The following is a 20,132-nucleotide window of genomic DNA, read 5'->3' as shown; positions in this document are numbered from 1 at the left end:
ACCTAGACATATGCTTTGCAGACTCGCCTTATTCTGCACTATAAATGGGTATATTTTATTATTTGTAAATTAAAATAATAAACTTGATTTTAAAAGTTAAGTTACATAGGAAACTAAAGTAGAACCGGACTCATCAATCTTTTTCTCATTAAATACAAAAAAACTTTAGAGCATATTATTATTTTTTATCTAAAATGTACATTAAATTACAGTCCAAGAAAAAGTAGAATAAAAGTTTTTAAAAGATGAATTATGATGTGTTCATTTGAATCAAATTCCTGCTCACTAGAGTTTCCAACTACAGTCTGTATCTCAGTCCAATGGATTTTCTGTTCCAAGTCCACAATGACCTATTATTTTTGTCAATATTCCCACTAACCAAGCATTAAGGAAGTAATGGGTATTTCTAAAATATTAGCTGTTAATAATGTGACCATAGGAGGACTCAATGGGCCTAGCAGAGCTGACGTCACTCCCTTTAAAATACAGTCTGATTCAAATCCACTTTTATCCTACTTCTCTGACTTTTCAGTAAAGAGACATTTAGGCATTCAGGCTCATCCCTGAAACTTTTGTGAAGAAGAGCATGGTGTCCTCATTCTGCAGCTACTAAGGCGGTTCTTTCTTTTTTCTTTTCCTCTTGTCTTGGGGTAAATATTATGTTCTTCTCATGTCCTTATCATTTTAGGCACTGTGTGTGTGTGTATGTGTGTTTTGGTACAGTGGTAATGAGGGGAACTAGAATCACAGAATATGAGAATGGGAAGGGCAGGGTTCTGGTGTCCCTAAATCCAGACTTCTCATTTTACCTAGGGGGATACTGAGGCCCAAAGAAAGAAACTTTCCTAAACTCCTAACAGTTTCAGAACTGTTAGGTATGGAAGTAGTCCAGCCCCTTCCAGCCCAGTACAGTCCAGGAATAGCAGCTGGCTTCTCTTCTCCTCAGCCTCTTCTGCAATGGGAGAGACATTATTCACCTATTTTCAAGGCCATTGCTGAAGAACACGGTATAAAAGAACTATAAAGTACACACTGCAAAACACTGATACTTGAAGGCAATCTTAAGTCACCACCTGCATAAATTACTTTCCTAATCCCATGGGATGAAAATTCCTGTAGCTTCTATATTTCAGAAGATTTTGAGGTTTTTCCTCTTCCTTTTGCTTGGTTTCTGTGTGGCTATGAATTTGTTCTTGTTGAAGGAGTTCACAGTAATTTTTTTAAACTAGGCTAATGAGAAACCTATCATAAATATGATATGTTTCCCCAGTTATAACTAGGGAGAGCCTGTCGTAAGAGGCTTTGAAAAACTAAAAACAAATTATTTTACAAAGTCTTTGAAAAGGTAGATATCTGGCTTATTTTCCCTTCTGGCTGGATCTGTTGCTAATTGCTGTACTGTTATTACAACAAAGAGCTGGTCTATAAATGCCCAGAACGACATGGCTGTGCCCGATCAGGATTGTAATCAGACCACCCTGCGTTTTATGGACTTAGTGTCTTGGTGATCCAGAGGCCTGCCAGTGGTGGCAGAATTTCTCCTTTGGCTGCTAATTAAACTTTAGGAACCTTTTCTTTGTTGCTGGGCCAATCATTCCTACAATCTGATTGGCCAGAGTCGATGCTATTTGCAGTGGGTAAGTTTATATTTATTCTGAAAAACGAGTAACAATTCCAAAGAATAAATATTTATTTAAAAGAGTAAAAGTAACTGTCAAATGAACAGATTGCCTGAAAATAGCTTTATCTGGAAAAAAAAAAACCTTCTGAGAGCAAGAAAAAATTCATCCTGTTTGCCAAATACAATATTATTCACATTTCAAAAGAGAATGGTATTAATCCCTTCCCTCAGGTAACTGTTTTTAGTCTTTGCACAGCTCCTTAGCATCTGTGATTTACATCATTTCCTAAATATTCCTATGAGGGTTTGGGTGGGGGTGTGTGTCAGTGACTGCTTTGAAAGTGGTATAACACATTAAGATGTGGGACTTTGAAGTCATTCATTGATTTACTCATGAAATATTTTTTGAGCACTTCCTGTATGTCAGGAGCTGTTTTAGGCACTAGGCTAGAACAGACTAAAGGAACAAAACAGTAAAAACAAATTATTTTACAAAGTCTTTGAAAAGACTTTGTGTCCTTATGGAACCTGCATTCTCATGGGACCAGCACACCTGGTTTCAAATGGTTGGCCACTAGTTGCGTGACATTGAACAGATTACTTGTTCCCATTGAATTTGTCTCTGCACTCGTAAAATGTTGTTGATCCCTGCTGCACAACATATGTGATGAGATGTGAAGTGCTTACGCATATCACCGGTACTCATAGATGGTGATCACCAGGATCACTGTTATTTCCATTTTGATTGGGGGCAATTCCACTTGTCATCACTGGATCCCCTGTGAGTCTCTACTTTGGTGGAGGTTAACTTGCTTTGGGATGCTCTATTGGCATGGAAACAGATGACATTAGCTCCTATCCCAAATCCTTTTAGAACAAGGGATAGGGTAAGAACCCTATTTTCTGCCTCCTTTTTACTTAGGCAGCAGCCTCCCAGAATTAGCCCTTGTTTAAAAATAACTACTATTATCATCCTATTTTGCTTCCCTGAGTGACAGACATTTCTTTCTTTCTTTCAGATTGTTTAGTGTAATTTTGGAACAATTAACCAAAGAAACAGAAGGCGGGAACCACTCTAGCGGCAAATCAGGAGGCTTTGATGTCAAAGCCCTCCGTGCCTTCCGAGTGTTACGACCACTTCGACTAGTATCAGGAGTGCCCAGTAAGCACTTTTTGTTTCCTAGAGCCAGGACTGTGCTGATCTGTTTCTTCTAGGTGGGTCTCAGGATTATGAAACAGAGTGCTTTGAGGTGAGTTGCCTTGTACCCGTCAGTAGCCCAGCAGCTGACCGACCATGGATGCCTTTACAGTTGACAGAACACTGTGGTTTGCACTGTCATTTTGGATCTCCAAGATAGCCCTGAAAGGGGGCATGTGGTGATTATTGTCATTCTGATTTTGTAGAAGAGAGACTCCTCTTGCGGAGAGGCTGGGTAGTGGTGGGAGACCTTGGCTTCATACATCCAGATTCCAGTGTAGTTTTCTTCTCTGATGGTATACCACCACCATCTCCCTGTTCCCGGGCCTGCCTCTCTGAAAGTGGTAGGTGATGTAGATGGAGGGTATTGGAGGACTCGCCTCACAGCCTTTTTTCAAAGTGCGGAGCAACAGGGGTTGGGCTTCTGGAAAATATGGATAGCCATCCTACTACTAAGAATGGTGCCTGTCCAGTTATTTTTTCCATATTTTGGTGCATTATAGTTGTACGTAACAGTGGGATTCATTGTTGCGTATTTATACATGCACATAATATAACAATATATTTTGGCCAATATTATTCCCTAGTATTTTTCCTTTTCTTTCCCTCCTGCCTCTCCCAATCCCTTTCCTCTATTCTACTTATCTCCCTTCAATTTTCATGAGATCCAAAACCCTCTCCCTGATTTTCTTCTTCAGCTTCCACAAATGAAAGAAAACATACAACCCTTGACTTTCTGAGTTTGACTTATTCCATTTAAGATAGTGTTCTCAAGTTCCACCCTTTTTATTGCAAATGACTTAATTTCATTCTTTATATGTCTGTCTAGTTCTGAGGGAAAGGGATGAATGTTTAAGCTCCCACACCAGCATACAGGGTACAGCAGTTCCTGCCTTGAAGGTGGTTGTGAGAACCTAATTAGAGAATGGAGGGAGAGCCCTAGCACCATGTCTGAAGCACAGAGGAAGTTCTCAGAGCCAGAGATAGTGGTGGTATCCACTAAGCCCTCCGTACCAGGGAGTGCCAGGCCCTGTTTTACTTCTGGATCAGACCTCCAGGCCAGGTTGAATCATACCTGGATTGGAACAGGTGCACTGCTGCCTGGAGCTGCAGGCCTCTAAGCCTTCTCTGAGAAGTATGGGGTTTGCCTCATTGTCCTTCCCTTTAGGCGGACCCCTGTATTGGGGACTTCAAAGGATAGAAGTCCTAATGCCTTTCTTAGGACTGGTGCTTCTGAGATGGTCGCCTGCTCAAAACTGAAGTTAAGGATACAGGACTAAGGATGTGCCTGTTTTCTACAATTCATAGTCATCGGAAGAGCACAGATTTTTTTTTTTCTTCTCCAGAAATTCTTCATGGAATTTTATTAAACCTGTTGGCACTCAGAATGCACCAAAAATCCTCTGGAAGAAAAAAAACCCACAGAATTATTTCCAAATTTAACATTTTAAAATGTAGGAAGTGGTGTTTTATGTGTACTTGTTTTTCCAGATGGTTCATTTATTTTCATTGAAAAAGATCAGCACAAGTCTGAACCACAGAACTGTCTGGAAGCAATTGAGAAAAGTAGAAATACCTTGAAAATGACTGACTTTTTTAAGTGTAACATGATTAAATGAGAATTTCAGTGAGCAAACATGTTGTTTCCGATTTAGTTGTTATAGCTTAATCTAATTTCAAAGTAACCATGACAGCCTTTTCCCCCAAAGAGAAAAATGACAGGACTGTTGCGTGCAGACTTTTGAGGCTGTGGCTCATGCGTGCATGAGCACCTCTGGCCGGTGAAAATTCCAGAATCCACGTGGCATTATGTTGACTAATGAGGTTTCTGCAGACGGACTAGTACTGTGCCCCTCCATACTCTGGAGAGCCAGTTTTCAACTGTATAGCTTAACTTTTTCCAAGAAACACTGCTATTTGCAACTTGAAGGAAATCTGATCTCTCCCACTACAGGACAACAGGGAGAAACAGGAGGACTTTTAAGCCCGTATTTTAACTGACCAAGAAGGGAACATTCATTCCTCTCATCAAACCCAAATGGATTTTTTAGGGGAAGGAGTTAGGTTCCAGGGCCATGCTGTTTCCTGTGTTGGTTGGCATCTGTGGCTTGATGATTCTTCTCTAAGTACCTGCAGTCATTGAAAATGCCTAGGAATGTTTCATTATTTATACTTATCTATGAATTGTCTGCTCCCTTCAAAAGAGATTTCAGACTATTCTAGAAGACATAATTTTGTGTGCATGTTTGTATGGGAATAGTCATTAGTGAAAGGCAAGTGTATTTCAAAAGTGGTAGTTCAGACGTTTGTGGAGTTCTTTATCACCCGGATTCCGTTAGCTGATCAGTGTTTACCAAATTCCAAGATCATCAAAGTGGGAAAGAACTCTAAAGATACTCTGGTATGTCTGCATTTTTTTTAAAATCAGAGCTTTTTAGTTCATCCTGACAAACTTGTACATACATGGAAATCAGTTTCAGTTCATGATCCTCCCTTTCTCTCCTATCCTTCCTTCCCTCTTCCATTCTCCTTCCTCTACTTGACTTCCTTTGACTTGTGTATTAATTTACATTTGATTGGTTCTTTATAGTATCCTATCCTTTCATCCCCCTTTCCTTTATTTTACTCTAGTTTCTGCATATAAGAGAAAATATTTGACCTTTGAGCTCCTGAATTTACCTTAATTCTTTAGAACCATATTCTCCATTTCCATCCATTTACCAGCAAATGCCATAATCTCATCCTTTTTTATAGCCGAGTAGAGCTCCATTGTATATAAATGCCACAGTTTCTTAATCCATTCATCTATTGACAGGCATCTGGATTGATTTCATATTTTAGCTATTGTGAATTATGCTGCTCTAAACTTTGAGGTAGCTATATTGCTGCAGTATGCTGATTTTAGATCTTTGGGGAAAATACCAATGAGTGGGATAGCTGGTCATATTGGTGGTTCCATCCCTAGTTTTTTGAGGAGTCTCCATACTGCTTTCCAGATTGGTTGTACTAGGCAACAGTCCCACCAAGAACATACAAGTGTACCTTTTCCCCACATCTCACCAGCATTTTTTATTATTCATATTCTTGATCATTGCCATTCTGACTGGAGTAAGAAAAAAATCTTAGTGCAATTTTGATTTACATTTCCCTAATTATGCTAGAGATGCTGAACATTTTTTCATGGATTTGGTCATTTGTGTTTCTTCTTTCAGAAGTTTCTATTTAGTTCTTTTGTCCATTTATTGATTTGGGTTATTTGGGTTTTTTTTTGTGTGTGTTTTAGGTGTTTTTTGAGTTCTTTGTATATTCTGGATATCAATCCCCTATCAGAGGAGTAGCTGGCCAAGATTTTCTCCCATTCTGTGGGCTCTCTTATGCTCTTAATCATTTCCTTTTCAGTTTGATGGCATCCCACTTATTGAAGTCTTGGTTTTATTTCTTGTGCTTTTGGAGTCTTACTAAGGAAGCCAGTGCCAGCACTTACATGATGAAGTGTTGGCCCTATGTTTTCTTTTAGCAGTTGTAGAGTTTGATATAATTCCTACGTCTTTGATCCCTTTCAATTTGAGTTTTGTTCAGGATCAGAGAGAGCAGTCTAACTTAATTTTTCTACACATAGTTATCCAGTTTTCTAAGCATCATCTGTTAAAAAAAGTCTCTTTTCTCTGCATCTTCTTTTAAATAAGCAAGCCAAGGCCTGTCAAGAGGTGGTGACTAGAGGTTCTCAAGCTGGTGGGCAGCTGCACAAGGCCAGCACCACGTCCCCTCATTCTTGGCCTGGCAATTCATTCTATTCCTTCTCATACCTCCTTGATTAGAGTCCCATGAGATCTACTGTACATGTTGATTATGTCCAAAGGAACTGAATATAAAGTTCATATACTTGTTCACATTAAGGTACAACTCTATCATCTCATAAATTGGGCCAATCTGAAATACAGTTGTTACACTAAACATAAAAATGTTCGTGAGGCATATAGTTTCCATAATCTTGAAAAGCTAACCGATGGATGATTTGGGATGACCTATCCATGTCTCCCACCCCCCCCCCAAAAAAAAAAAACCGAATAAAAAATCTGGGGCTGGGGATGTGGCTCAAGTGGTAGTGCGCTTGCCTGGCATGCGTGTGGCCCGGGTTTGATCCTCAGCACCACATACAAAGATGTTGTGTCCGCAGAAAACTAAAAAATAAATATTAAAAAAATCCTCTGTCTCTCTCTCAAAAAAATAAATAAATAAATCTGTCCACATAGTTAATTTTTTAAAAAAATATTCTTTTAGTTGTAGATGGAGACAATACTTTTATTTGTTAATTTATTTTTATGTGGTGCTGAGGATCGAACCTAGGGCCTCACATTTGCAAGGCAAGCTCGCTACACTGAGCCCGAGCCCCAGCCCCTCCACATAGTTTCGAGCCAATGTTTTTCACGCCCCTCCATTTAATTCCTTTTAGGATGCAAACATATTGAAAATCATACTACTTGTCATATTTCCCCCCAAATAAACATTTAAACATTTAAAGGTAGCACCGAGTATTGTATTGTATTGAAGGCTTTAGAAAGACAGGGTCTTCCTGGATGTGAAACCCTCTTGTCAATCTTCCCTCCCTGACCTTCCCACTCCCCTGCCTCTTCCCAATGCTACTTGTAATGGCAAACTTGTTTTTTATTGCTGGTAAGTATTCTCTTTCCTTTGCTTATTCTGACTTTTAATTTATTTACCTTTAGTACACAGTGTCTTATATTCTTTCTTTGAATAGGTATTAGGAAACTAAGAATATACTAGAAAAGGAGCAGTTTGAGAAAAGAGAGACAATGGGACAAGGAGAAAAGAAAAACACAGCAGAATTTGAGATCATGGGTGTTGGGGAGAACGCTGGACCAGTAACCAGGGAGCCAGGAAGCCTGGTTCTAGTGTGGGTTCTGATTCCTGCTGTCCTTTTCCCAATCCCCCACCAACCCTCTTCATCATTCCCATCTCTTCCTTGGCAGTTGGACCTGCACGGTTGCTCTGTGCAACGCCTGTGTCTCTCCTTTATCAAGCTCACATTTCAGCTACAGGACACTTGCACCTTAATGTTATGCCAAGTGTTCAAACTGGATAGGTCTAAAGTCACTCTTGTTCCTCTGCCTCCTGGCCTTTTCCCTAATTCCGAAAGATCCTTCTTTTGAAACACTTGTTTTTGTTTTGGATGTTGGGATTTGCTTTGTTACCCTGGCTTAGATATTCAGAGTGCCACCAAGTGCCTTTCTTTCATTCCATCTGACTGTTCAGTTCTGGTCTCATCCTGATCCTCATTCTAACCTACCTGGAAGTCCCGGCACTCTTGAAATACTTCTTGCCTGTCTCACCTGTTGCTGTCCTGTTCATCTTTATGAGGAAGCTATCTTTTGCTGATGGACTAAAGTCTTGCTTCATAACCCAAATTCAAAACTCAGAGTGATATGGCTGCAATCTTCTTCTCTTTCCTGATGTTCTTTCCTACTACATGATCACTGATCAAAACTTGCCCCAGGGCTGGGGTGGTAGCTCAGTGGTAGAGCACTCGCCTAGCGTGCACCCTAGCATACACGAGACACTGGGTTCGATCTTCAGCACTACATAAATGTGAAATAAAGATATTGTGTGCACCTGAAACCTAAATAAATAAATACATATATATTTTTTAAAAAACCTCACCCCAAACCTACATTGTGCTCATTCCTGCTGTGCTGCTCTTGGTACTGGGTTCTCACTCCATGCCCATCTGTGGAAATCCATCCTACTCACCCTGTAGGCCCTGTTAGGAGTTGTCTTCCCTCACCCTACTCAAGGGCAATGTCTTTCATCTCTTTTTAATTTTAACCATTTAATATGCTCATAGCATCTGTGTGCTACCTGAGAATAATTTGTATAATATTCTTATATTTCCTTCTAGAACATAACCTTGAGAGAGAGACTTTATGTAATATCTTTTCATATCATCCAAAGCACTAACCTTTATTTTGCACATGGTAGATGGTCAAGGAGTTTTGTTGAATGGATAAGTAATGTATAAATAAATGAATGAGTGACATCAGCAGTCCTTCTCAGGCTTCAGTTTTTCCATCCTGATAGGCAGTTGGATTAGATGATCTGTAATTCTCCTCTTCAGCTCACCTTCCATCCAGTTTTATTACTATACATCTTAAACAGCAAGTATTATTAGGAATCATATATGTGCCTCATCTGAATTGTCTTCCTGGCTCACAAACTGATTTTTCTCTTTCCCAGGTTTACAAGTTGTCCTGAACTCCATTATAAAAGCCATGGTTCCCCTCCTTCACATAGCCCTTTTGGTATTATTTGTAATCATAATCTATGCTATTATAGGATTGGAACTTTTTATTGGAAAAATGCACAAAACATGTTTTTTTGCTGACTCAGGTAAGAACTGAAAATGGTAACTAATCTAACTTTTAAAAGTTTTGGTTTCCCCAATAAGCAACATTTGGTTTTAGAAAATAAAAATAAAAAATGTGAGAAGGGTATTTCTTGATGCCAAATATACCAGCAAGTCTATTGAGCTAGTTCTTAGTGTGAATTATGTTAAGAATAAATGAGAACTTAATCTCCTTTCCATTCTGATTTCCTGTGTAATGTGTCCTAGCAAACAAGATAAGGGACCTCCATGAGCCAAACCAATAACATTGTGATCTATAAGCTCAGGAAAGAACTGTAAGATTGAGTACAGAGTGAAGAGTAGTGGATTGTGATAAGAGGAAATGGCAAATTCCATTGAGGAAGAAGTATTCAAAATGGCCTTGAAGGGCAACTAGGATTCTGAGATGGCATGAGTGTGGGAGATGGGGTGTTCTGGGCTTTAGCGTGTCTTCTGGGCTTGGATGTTCCTCTTCCAAATGTGGCATATCCTGCTTTGTCTTTCCAGATATCGTAGCTGAGGAGGACCCAGCTCCATGTGCGTTCTCAGGGAATGGACGCCAGTGTACCGCCAATGGCACGGAATGTAGGAGTGGCTGGGTTGGCCCAAATGGAGGCATCACCAATTTTGATAACTTTGCCTTTGCCATGCTCACTGTGTTTCAGTGTATCACCATGGAGGGCTGGACAGATGTGCTGTACTGGGTAAGCCACTTGAGGACAGAGTTTATTCTTTCCTTGGATAGATGCTTCCTTAGTGAGAGATGGCTGAAAAAGAAACTCTGGAAGTCAGTTATTGGGGAAGGGAAGTAGACCTTGCTTTCACTCATTGAGTCTCTTCATTCTGCTCCCTTAGGGTTAAGTTCTTGAAGGCTTCTGCGTATTATTGGCTTCTGGCCTTCTAGTCTTCCCCTTCCCCAGTGCTGCTTGGAGAATTGTTGCTGACTGCCCAGTTCCCTGTGGGAGGAACTTCAGGTGGCCAGGGCTGTTCTGATTAAACTCTTGAGAGCCAGAGTGTAGTTTCTCACTCAACTTCCATAGGCTGAAACTGAGTTTTCATACATAAAGGCAGATTATTTTACTAGATTCCAAAGGGATGATAATCTGGATCCCTTTCATACTTTTCATAGCTCAGTACAACCTTTTCCCAGCACAAGTTTTTCCCATCATAATTTCTTTTTTATAATGTTCGCATTAATATAAGTCAGCCCAGCACAAGTCCTTAGTTCTTCCTATCTCTTAGGGGTTATAGAACTCTGGTAGGGCAGAAAAGGTGTCAAACTACCAAGGCTGGTAGTCTCATCCAACAGCTGGACATTCTTTCAATGACTAGGGTCTGATTCCTTTTGTTTCTGACACTATGAATGAAGTACAGTAGTATTATAAACTTCTTGGCTGAGTTTGTTTATTGGTAGAATTTTGCAGGGGGGAGGTGGTGGTACCAGGGGTTGAACTAAGGGGCACTAGGCCAATGAGCCCCACATTCCCAGCCCTATTATGTATTTTATTTAGAGACAGGGTCTCATTGAGTTGCTTAGTGCCTTGCTTTTGCTGAGGATGGTTTTGAACTCACCATCCTCCTGCCTCAGGCTACTGAGCTGCTGGATTATAGGCATGTGCCACAGTGCCAGGCTTATTGGTAGAACTGAAAACCTCACAGAAGTTTAGATATTCTTTCCTGCTATATAAGAGTCACTGGGAAAAAAATAGCTAACATGTAGATTTGGAGCCTAAATCCCAGTCCAATTGTGGTTAACTAGAATTCCAATAATGAATTGTTAAAAGGAAATTAGTAGTGAAGTACTTGAATTGATGGCTTCTTGTTAGAAGGCCTACAAATTGAGAAGTAGCGTCTCATAGTTTCCAAATCTAAACTTGATAGGATTTTATATTATTTTTTTACTCTATAACTTTAAGGACACATAATGGTTATACATAGGTTTTGTTTCCCTTCCTTGGTGGGCTCTATGCTTGCCAGGTTATAGAAACCCCTATACAGTCGACCCTCTGTATCCATGGGTTCCACATCCACAGGTCTCACATCTCCACATCCAGCCAACTGCAGACTTAAAATATTTGGGAATGAAAAAAGATTGCACCTCTACTGAATATGTGCTACCTTTTTCTCTTTCCATAAATAATGCAGTTAAATGACTACTGACATTGCATTTATAGTGTATTAAGAATCAAAAGCAATCTAGAGATGATTGAAAGTACATGGGAGGAGGATGTGTGTAGGTCATATGCAGTGCATTGCCATTTTATATAAGGGACTTGAGCATCTGTGGATTTTGGTATTGGGGGGTGTGTGTCCTGGAATCAATCCCCTGCAGATACTGAGGGACGACTGCATGTTCAATGTTAGGCAAGGCATGTTTTTACATTTAGTGTCCAAAGTGTGAGTCTAGTTTGGTAAGGCTTATGTATCAACAACATGTTATATCTTGTTTCTCCTCCTTCCCTCATTTTTATGATTGTTATGGGGGATGGGGAAGAGGAAGAGTGAGAGTGAGTTTGTGTGCTTCTGTGTGAGTCAATATGCACATCTGTTAATTATATTTGTAAGACAAGGCCTTTTCATGAAAAGGAAACCAAGTGGGATATTATATTGGATGAGCTTAGATCATGGCCAGGCATAGGGACTTCTCAGGTCAGATAAAGTGTTTGTTTTTATGCCTGTCTCCTAAATTGCAAATCCCACTCAAAGTGAGGCCTCAATCCATCTTTCCATGAAGTTTCTGATAAACAGAAAAAGAATCATCCAAATTGCCCAAACTCTTTTTTTTTAAAGTTTTTTAGTTGTAGTTTAACACAATACCTTAATTTTATTTATTTTTTTTATGTGGTGCTGAGGCTTGAACCCAGGGCCTCACACATGCTAGGCAAGTGCTCTACCACTCAGCCACAACCCCAGCCCAAATTGCCCAAACTCTGACCCATTCCCCCAAACAGTACAGAAAGCAACATTCTGAATTTTTTAAAAAAATAAAAATCTGATTCCCCTCAGATTTGTTTTACTCTTTATTGTTATGGATGAATTGTCAACTGCTGATCCAACATGCCTGGACTAATGAATAATATTACACTTTGTTACATTTCTACATGATGATTCCCTCACAGTTGTCCTGTTACCAAGCAGTGAAAACTCTGGGAACGTGTGATTAAAAGAGAAAACTTTCTCCCCAAACAAGTTTCCATTTGCTTTCTAGAGAACTTTTAAGTATCACCTAGGATGATGATATAATTATCTTTATTGTTAGTATGACAATCACATAGTTAATAATTTGACAACATAATTACATTCTCTATGAATTACATAGCCTCTTTATTCTGATGGAGGAGCTTAAGTAATTCCTAAACATTACATCAATCTATATTCCTTTATAGAAGGTCTGAGATCTTGAAGCTGGAGAGAGTGGGATATAGAGATATCACTGTATATTCCCAGGGTCTTCTAGCTGTTTTTTTTTTTTTTCTTTATCTAAAGTTTGGATATGCAAACTTTTTTACAAAGGGCCACGTAGTAAATATGTTTGGCCTTGCAGGCCTGTGGTCCCTGTTGGAATTATTTAGATCTGCTGTTGGAGCTCAAGACCAGCCACAGACAATATACAAAGGAGTAGGTATGGCACTATTCCATCTAGATGTCATTTATGGACCCTGAAATTTAAATTTCATATGACATTTTATGTGTTATGACATATTCTTTTTTGCCATGCCCCCCAACATTTAAAAATGTAACAGCTACTTGAAGGTCATATAAAAGCAGGCAGCAGCTAGATTTGACCTTTGGGTTATAGTTTGGGGACCCCCTAGTCTATACTAGAACCCAGTAGTCCTTTTTTTTAATATTTTAGTTGTAGTTGGACATAATAACTTTATTTATTTATTTATTTCTATGTGGGTGCTGTTATCGAACCCAGTGCCTCACACATGGTAGGCAAGTGCTCTACCACTAAGCCACAACCCCAGGCGCCCCAGTAGTCTTTTCTTGGCATTTTTCTACTTGTCAGCAGTTTGTGAATCCTTCCAAAACACTAGGGGGCAGCTAAGTAATGTCTTCCAGAGTGTTCTCTAAGATCTTACTCTCTGAAACACATCAGAATTATTTTTAATTACTTGTTGATTGCATTTATTAACCCATCATAGAGATGGGCAGGAGCCAAGGAACCAAGCCTTCCTAATATTTTATGGGCCACATTCAGCTGGAAACCCACACAGCTGTGTTTTAGAACAGAACATCCCTGTCCAGCACAGAGCAGGTGCTCATCAAATGAAAGTGACTGTTGCCACACTTCAAGAGGTCCAGGTTTACTGCCTCATAGTGTAGATGGACCATGTCTGAATATCTATTTTTAATCCATGAATAGGGCATAAAAGGAATATCTTGGGTAACAAAGGAGATTGCATTTTAAATAATTGCAAGCAAATTTCACAATCCTTTAGGTATTTGAATATGGTGGACAAAGTCTTTGTGGGGGAATGTTTTATATCTAGTTGAGTTTACGTTCAGTCAGTATTCTCAAGCTAGTTAATGCTGTAATTCTCTATAGTGTCTGGCAAATGGCTAGCAGGGTCTTGAGAAGAGCAGTATATCCCATATGCAGAAAGGCACACCGAGGACAGAATTATTTGGAAGCATGGATAGTGAAATCATCGACTTCTGGTGGAAAAATAATTATTGTAGTGCTTTTTTTTTTTAAAAAAAGTGAGCTATATAAACCTAACTAAAGTGTTGTTTGACTTATATATATGTTGCCCATAAAGATGGTAGGGCATAGTGCAGATAAGAGTATTGAGGCTGGATATGAGGCTGGTTGTGTGACCTTGGGCAAGTTACTGAACCTCTCTGGACTTTAACTTCCTTATCTATAAGGTAAAGAATTAGAATAGCTTGTGTTCCTTTTTTTTCTTCTTTAACTTAGAGGAAATATTTTTCAATGTAGAAAACTAATTTTGAAAGTATTGGTTTCAGGAGAGAGCTATTCATCTAAGCCATTGATGGCCTCTCATCTGAGCACTGAGCTCTTTCCTCAATGGTACACACACTTATGGAGGTGCCCGTTGCCCGATTCTAATAGGAAGCTCATGGTCAACTGACAGTGTCCTTCATTTGAAGCACCTGGGAAATTCCTGTCCAGGTCATCAGTCAAGGCCTTGCCTTTCTCATATTTCATGCCTGAGGAACTACAAGCAGTGGATGAAGTTTCCAGTAGTGTTTTCAACAGTTAGAGAAAACAAAAGGCCTTAAGTTGGCCTTCAATTTAAGACATGAATGTTGAATTTAGCCTCTAAAATGAGAGAGAGCTGAATCTAAATAGAAAACTATTTCTTGGAGCCCAGGATAAATCAAAGACCTTTAGCTTATGTGAGTTTCTCCATTAATTTTTTAAAAATATTTTGTTTTAGTTGTAGTTGGACACAATACCTTTATTTAAAATTTTTTTTAATGTGGTGCTGAGGATCAAATCCAGTGCCCCTGCAAGTGCTAGGCTAGTGCTCTACCACTGAGCCACAACCCTAGTCCCAGTTTCTCCACTATTGATAAAGATTATGCACAGTCTGAAGTACACTCTCTGTCTTCACATGGGTATTTTTGGGGGAACAGCATGGCAGTTCTGATTTTTTTTTTTCCCAATGTGTATGGTAAGGTCTAAGAAATACTTGGCTCAGAAAGGGACTCGGTAGAGAAGGTTTAGTTGGGAGAAAGACAGGCCCTTAGAGCTTAAGTTATGTCTTCTTGTCCCCTTTCTGGCAGAGAGCTAGTCTCCTGTGGCTATTGTTTCGCTGCAGCTTGCCCTCAGCTGTCACTCCAGGTGATACTTCTAATTTGATCAAATGCCAATCTGCTGAGCACCTACTCTCAAGAAATGAAAAGGGAATTTAATTTCTTTAAAGAAAAATTTCCCTTCCAAGTGGAGTAAACAGCAGTTACTAGAGTCATACTCTGGGACACCAGACTGAAGTCTAAAGGAGTACTAGAGAAGCAGATGACCCTAGTCAGCTTACACTGGCAGAGTGGTAGAAGAGTGAGGTTTCCTAATGGAGCCCTGCACTTGTACATCCTCCCCTTCCCCCATATAACACTCTCCTCTGCCACATGCACCTCTTTTCCAACAGAAGAAAACAGGCCCAGAGAGAATCTGTCACAAGTATTGATTTGAGACTAGGCTCTGGCCACCCCACCAGGCAGCCTGTTTCTTCTACACACATGGGTTTTTAAATAAGTTTATTGGCGTAGTTGCTTTGGGAGAATTACCCTCTGCCTTCCTGCTGAAATTAGTTTATCCAACTTAATTAGATCAACAATTGCAGCCACAGCCCTGGCTCATTCATTACTCTAATTGCCAGTATAAGATGTGCAGACTGATATGAGTTCTATTAAGCACATCAATTTTCATGTGGCCAAACAGGTGTTTCACAGGGGATTTAATGCCCTCTCCCTAGGCTTCAGCAACAGATGGTAGGTGATTTTTTTTTTTTCATGTTCTCTTTTCCTGTTTGGCTTCTGCATGAGGCAAACATTGTGAAATGCATGAGCCTTATTCTGTAAAGCTAAAGCCAGGAGCCAGATAAGGTACAAGAAGGCACAGGCTTAAACACCCTAAGGGCTGATCCTTGCAGGGCAGGAGAGATCACCCAGATTCTTCATTGGCTGAGGATTCTGGATGTGCCAGAAGGGTCAGGCCTGGGGTATTCCATCTGTCTCCTGACTGGTCTTTAACACCTCCTGCTTTGGAGAGATGTTTGCCCAATTTAACACCGACCTGTACTGTTGGAAAATTCCATCCAGCTGTGATCCTTAAAGCACCTGTCTGCTCCAGTGTGAAAGCTGCTCACTACCAAACCTCCCCTGGGAGGGTCTGACAAAGCCACGCCCAAATACGCACGAAGCTTGAGCTTGTCTAGATGTAGGGTTGACAGGTTCTTCTGGCAGAGCCCTTCTTCACGTCTCTACTTGGTCATCTCACAGCTGGGGCCATTATGGGAGGTCATCTAGGTTAAAGCCGGCATCCTTATGTGAGTGAAAGTGAGAAAAATCTTGTTCCCTAAGTGACCCCTGAATATGTGTCAGCTTACTGGCCTCTGAAATGTTTTCTCTTTTTTGCATTCATTTAGTTATATTTCTACTCACTGATTATAGATAAGCCAGATTTAAGGTTAGATTTTCTTGGATAGGTTGACTTCCGCTAGAAGCTTATCATTTTAGGAGATTTATTTTTTTTTTTTGAAAAAGCATTTATAGAGTCAAATATTGTAAGTTTGTCTCTATAATGAAGACTTTTCCACCATCACAAAGTTTAAAAGTAAAGTTAATACTATCAACTCCACAGAGCAGAAAACAGATTCCAGCTAAGTGCTACTTTTGCTTAGTGAGGCAGTTTCCTGCAAGAAAGGGCCAAATCCCAATTGATTTCCCTACCTGGGACCATGATGTGCTAGTATCTGGCCTCAAAGCCTCAGTCACTCTTCCTGTGTGTGGGTGCACGTGCTTGTGTGTGTATGTGTGCTAGGAATATGCAATGAATGTACATTGGCTGCTGTCTCTGATTTCAGTCTAAGTAAATGTTTTATTTAAATGTATAGAATGCTCTCTCTAATGTGACCCTCTTTCCTTATTAGATTCTCCTATTAATCCACTCCTATGAGACCATCTTATTTCTTGCAGATGAATGATGCTATGGGATTTGAATTGCCCTGGGTGTATTTTGTCAGTCTCGTCATCTTTGGGTCATTTTTCGTACTAAATCTTGTACTTGGTGTACTGAGCGGGTAAGCTACACCTCTTTCATCTTGAAAGCAGAGTCCTGAGGACAGTTGCCAAGACCACACAGGCTTTGCTAGAGGGGGCCTCCGGGTGGGTGCCAAATGCTTCATGTCTGGTTTGAGATGCTCTCTTTTCTGCTGAGGCTTCCCAGATCAAGGGATTTCCTGGAACCTCACCAGTCTTTGTGAAAGAAAGCTATAGAATGACTATTGACCAGAAATTAATCAACATTGTTACTTGGGATTTAAACAGTTTCCATGGCTTGCCCTTTTGACTCTCCTAAAATGAGATACGTTTGTAATTGCTTTCTTGGTCTGGATCCAAATTTAATGCACATTAATTGGTACAAAACTTTAGCTAAGTGAGCTGGTCTGGGAAGACTTTTAGTAGGCCCCATTTGTAGATTTAGCAATAGAACTTGTCTTTATTGGAAGAAAAAGATGGAATTACCTAGGCCCAATCCCTATACTATGAGCACTAACCTTCAGCCAAAGCACTGAGTGGTCTGACAGCTGCAACTGGGGCTCTGCTCTTTACTAAATGGATAACTGATAACTGATCTCCTTACATTTTACAGGTAAATGATGCGATAGGATGGGAATGGCCATGGGTGTATTTTGTTAGTCTGATCATCCTTGGCTCATTTTTCGTCCTTAACCTGGTTCTTGGTGTCCTTAGTGGGTAAGCAGTTGGATCCATGTCGCACACTCTCCTGCTGCCGTGTGTGAGGCGGCTCTGTGTCTCCCAGCTGCTCTCTGATGGCTTTTCTGCATGCATTTGGACTCTGATGTTCCCTCAGTGTGTTGCTTTTGAATTGAACTGTGATTCTTTCTGCCTGTATCTGTCTGTGAGATTCTGTGTTTCTGATGCTTGCCAAACACTGTTAATTTAATGAAAATGTTCCCCTGAAGCATTAGTATGAGAGTGTGTGGAGATTGATTACAAGTGAGGAAAAGGCGGCCCAGCCTTGGTCTCCCCCAGGAAGACCTTTGTCTCTTGTGGTTTACTTCCATTAGCATATAACAGGGTGTTTTAGTAGTCACCCTCAGGGCATTATAAATGGTGGTGCTTCAGATTTTGTTGTGAAGGAGAAATGCACAAATACCCATCAGTTTACAAGCCTTAGGATCCTTTATTAGCTTGCTGTCACCATGAGTATTGTCCCTCTGATTCACTTCTAATCAGACTATGGAGTATCTTTCCTTAAGGCAGAATGACAAACTTGCTCACATTTCCTGTGGCCTCATAATGATTCTTCTCATTCAGTCATCATTTTTTTATTTTCACTTTGTTTACCACCTTGCCCCTGGATTGACTCCATATTACAGGGCTTGGGGGAGACTGGCTTGGAAAGGGTCTGCTGGTATTGCAAGGCCCTTTCCTGCCTGTGGTTGGGATGCTATCCCAGAGCCCCTGTGGGCAGCTCTCTATCTCACCATTCCTCAGGTGCTCCAGATAGAGGAGCCACAGGCTACCTAGACTCTCTCAGAGGTAGTTTCAGCATGTGGCCATTGTGGTGGGAGGTGCCCGGGTCTCCTGGAGGAACTTTTGTTGCTGCACTGGGCCCAGACATCCTCAGGAAATAGTGTTGATGGGCTTGAGTCCAAGAAAGTTTATGTGCTCCTGACTCACCTCATGTTGCTCTTTCCAACATTGTACCTTGGGGACATGATGTTTTCATGTTAGTAAGGAGGACTTTCTTATGTTTTTTATGCCTTTTGCAGAGCAGAGAGTGGAGCTTAGTTATCCAACTCGGCTTGCTTTCTTCGCTTTCCCTTAAATCTACTCTGCCTGTTTTCATAGGTCAGCACTGAGAATTCTATAATTATGGTCAGTTCCATGCCCACATACACAATATCATGTGAAGCTACTCTCTAGAAATGGTCCATAAGCCAGGGCCCCTTCAGTGAGAGGAGTAGGGCCAGGTCTGAGCTGGGGATGACACACTCCCCCTCCCCGGCCCAGGTGCCTTCTACAGATCATGTTCTTTCACTGCAGCTTTAAAAGGCCTTCCTCCCAATGAGTCTCTGTGGCCTTAGGTTTAAGGTCAGGATTGGTGAGAGCGGCATTTATCCCTGGAGAAGCTTTGCCACAGGAACTGCCCATACAAGGTTAACAGCAGTTCTGTTGTGAATTCCTTGGCGCCCCATGTCTCCTAAACCCAGCTAAACTGACGGAGACCATGGAAACCTCTAATTTTAACAGTGCCAGTGACATGCCTTATCTTTCAGCTTCCCCGGGCAAAACTGTTGCCCCAGCATGATGAAGCAGAGGTAGGAGCCAAATCAGGAGGTGCTTTAAAAAAAGAAAAAAAGAGGAAAAGATAGGAGGAGTGGTTTTCTGTTATAATGATGGGGGTTCAATATGTGATCTTTGGGAAGATACCCAAACCTGGAGAATTAAAAATATACACATGAACAGTTTACTGAAAAAATAAATTTTTGAAAGACATTATTTTTACAATACAACTACAAAGGAGAATGCAAAGGATATGTGAATTTTAAAAAGAAAATCTAAGTCTTCCCCCAAAATTAGAGTAGTAGGCTTACTAGGGGCTAACCACTGCCTCTACTTCCTCAGACAGCCACTTTGGTAGGAAATGCTGAGGGGTGCCTTGGGTGAAGTAAGAACCATATCTGAAAAACAAAGTCTCCTAGCCAGGTTGGATGATTGAGTCAGTGTTCTCCAAGTTTCTGTCGAGTGGCCAGCTCTGGGCTAGAGGCCAGGGGCACCAAGGTACCTGTGACACGGCAGCCTTGTGCTGAGGCCTGCATTGTCTAGTGGGGAGACCGTGGGCAAGCAGTATAATACAACCAGTGCTGGAGTGCAAGTGGAGGCCTGGGGGCTCTGTGTGGGACATCTCAGAAGAGGAGGAGATAGCTAACAGGGGACACTGATGAGGAGCTGGCCTCTTCCTTCTTCCTCTTCTGACAGTTCTCCACCTGGCTATAGCCAAGTTACTTTCCCATTTGTCCTTTTTGTTTGTTAAAGCAATTTTAAACTTTTTATTTTAATCTGAAGATTCTTTTTCCACAGTTTTGGGTTTTTGTTTCTTTTCTTTTTTTTTTTTTTTTTTTTGGTGGGGGTTATAGGCAGGGTGGGCAGTAGAGACATTGTGAAACCAGAAGGACATAAATGTCCCAAGA

At 40.7% G+C, this 20,132-nt stretch overlaps 1 protein-coding gene across 1 annotated transcript in view; it reads left to right on the top strand.

Annotated features, from left to right (window-relative positions):
* CACNA1D (calcium voltage-gated channel subunit alpha1 D) overlaps nucleotides 1-20,132 on the top strand; it is a 324,288-nt gene that overhangs the window by 174,057 nt on the left and 130,099 nt on the right. The window contains exons 5-8 of the mRNA XM_081284245.1: nucleotides 2,641-2,783; nucleotides 9,072-9,224; nucleotides 9,727-9,923; nucleotides 16,888-16,991. Of these exons, the coding sequence (XP_081140371.1) occupies nucleotides 2,641-2,783; nucleotides 9,072-9,224; nucleotides 9,727-9,923; nucleotides 16,888-16,991 (597 nt within the window). The remainder of the gene's footprint in view (nucleotides 1-2,640; nucleotides 2,784-9,071; nucleotides 9,225-9,726; nucleotides 9,924-16,887; nucleotides 16,992-20,132) is intronic.

Source organism: Spermophilus citellus (genome assembly GCF_964194105.1).
Source record: "Spermophilus citellus genome assembly, chromosome: 3".
In the NCBI taxonomy this organism is placed as follows: domain Eukaryota; kingdom Metazoa; phylum Chordata; class Mammalia; order Rodentia; family Sciuridae; genus Spermophilus; species Spermophilus citellus.
Note: the sequence above shows the minus strand (reverse complement) of the source record. Positions and strands in the feature narration are given on the sequence as shown.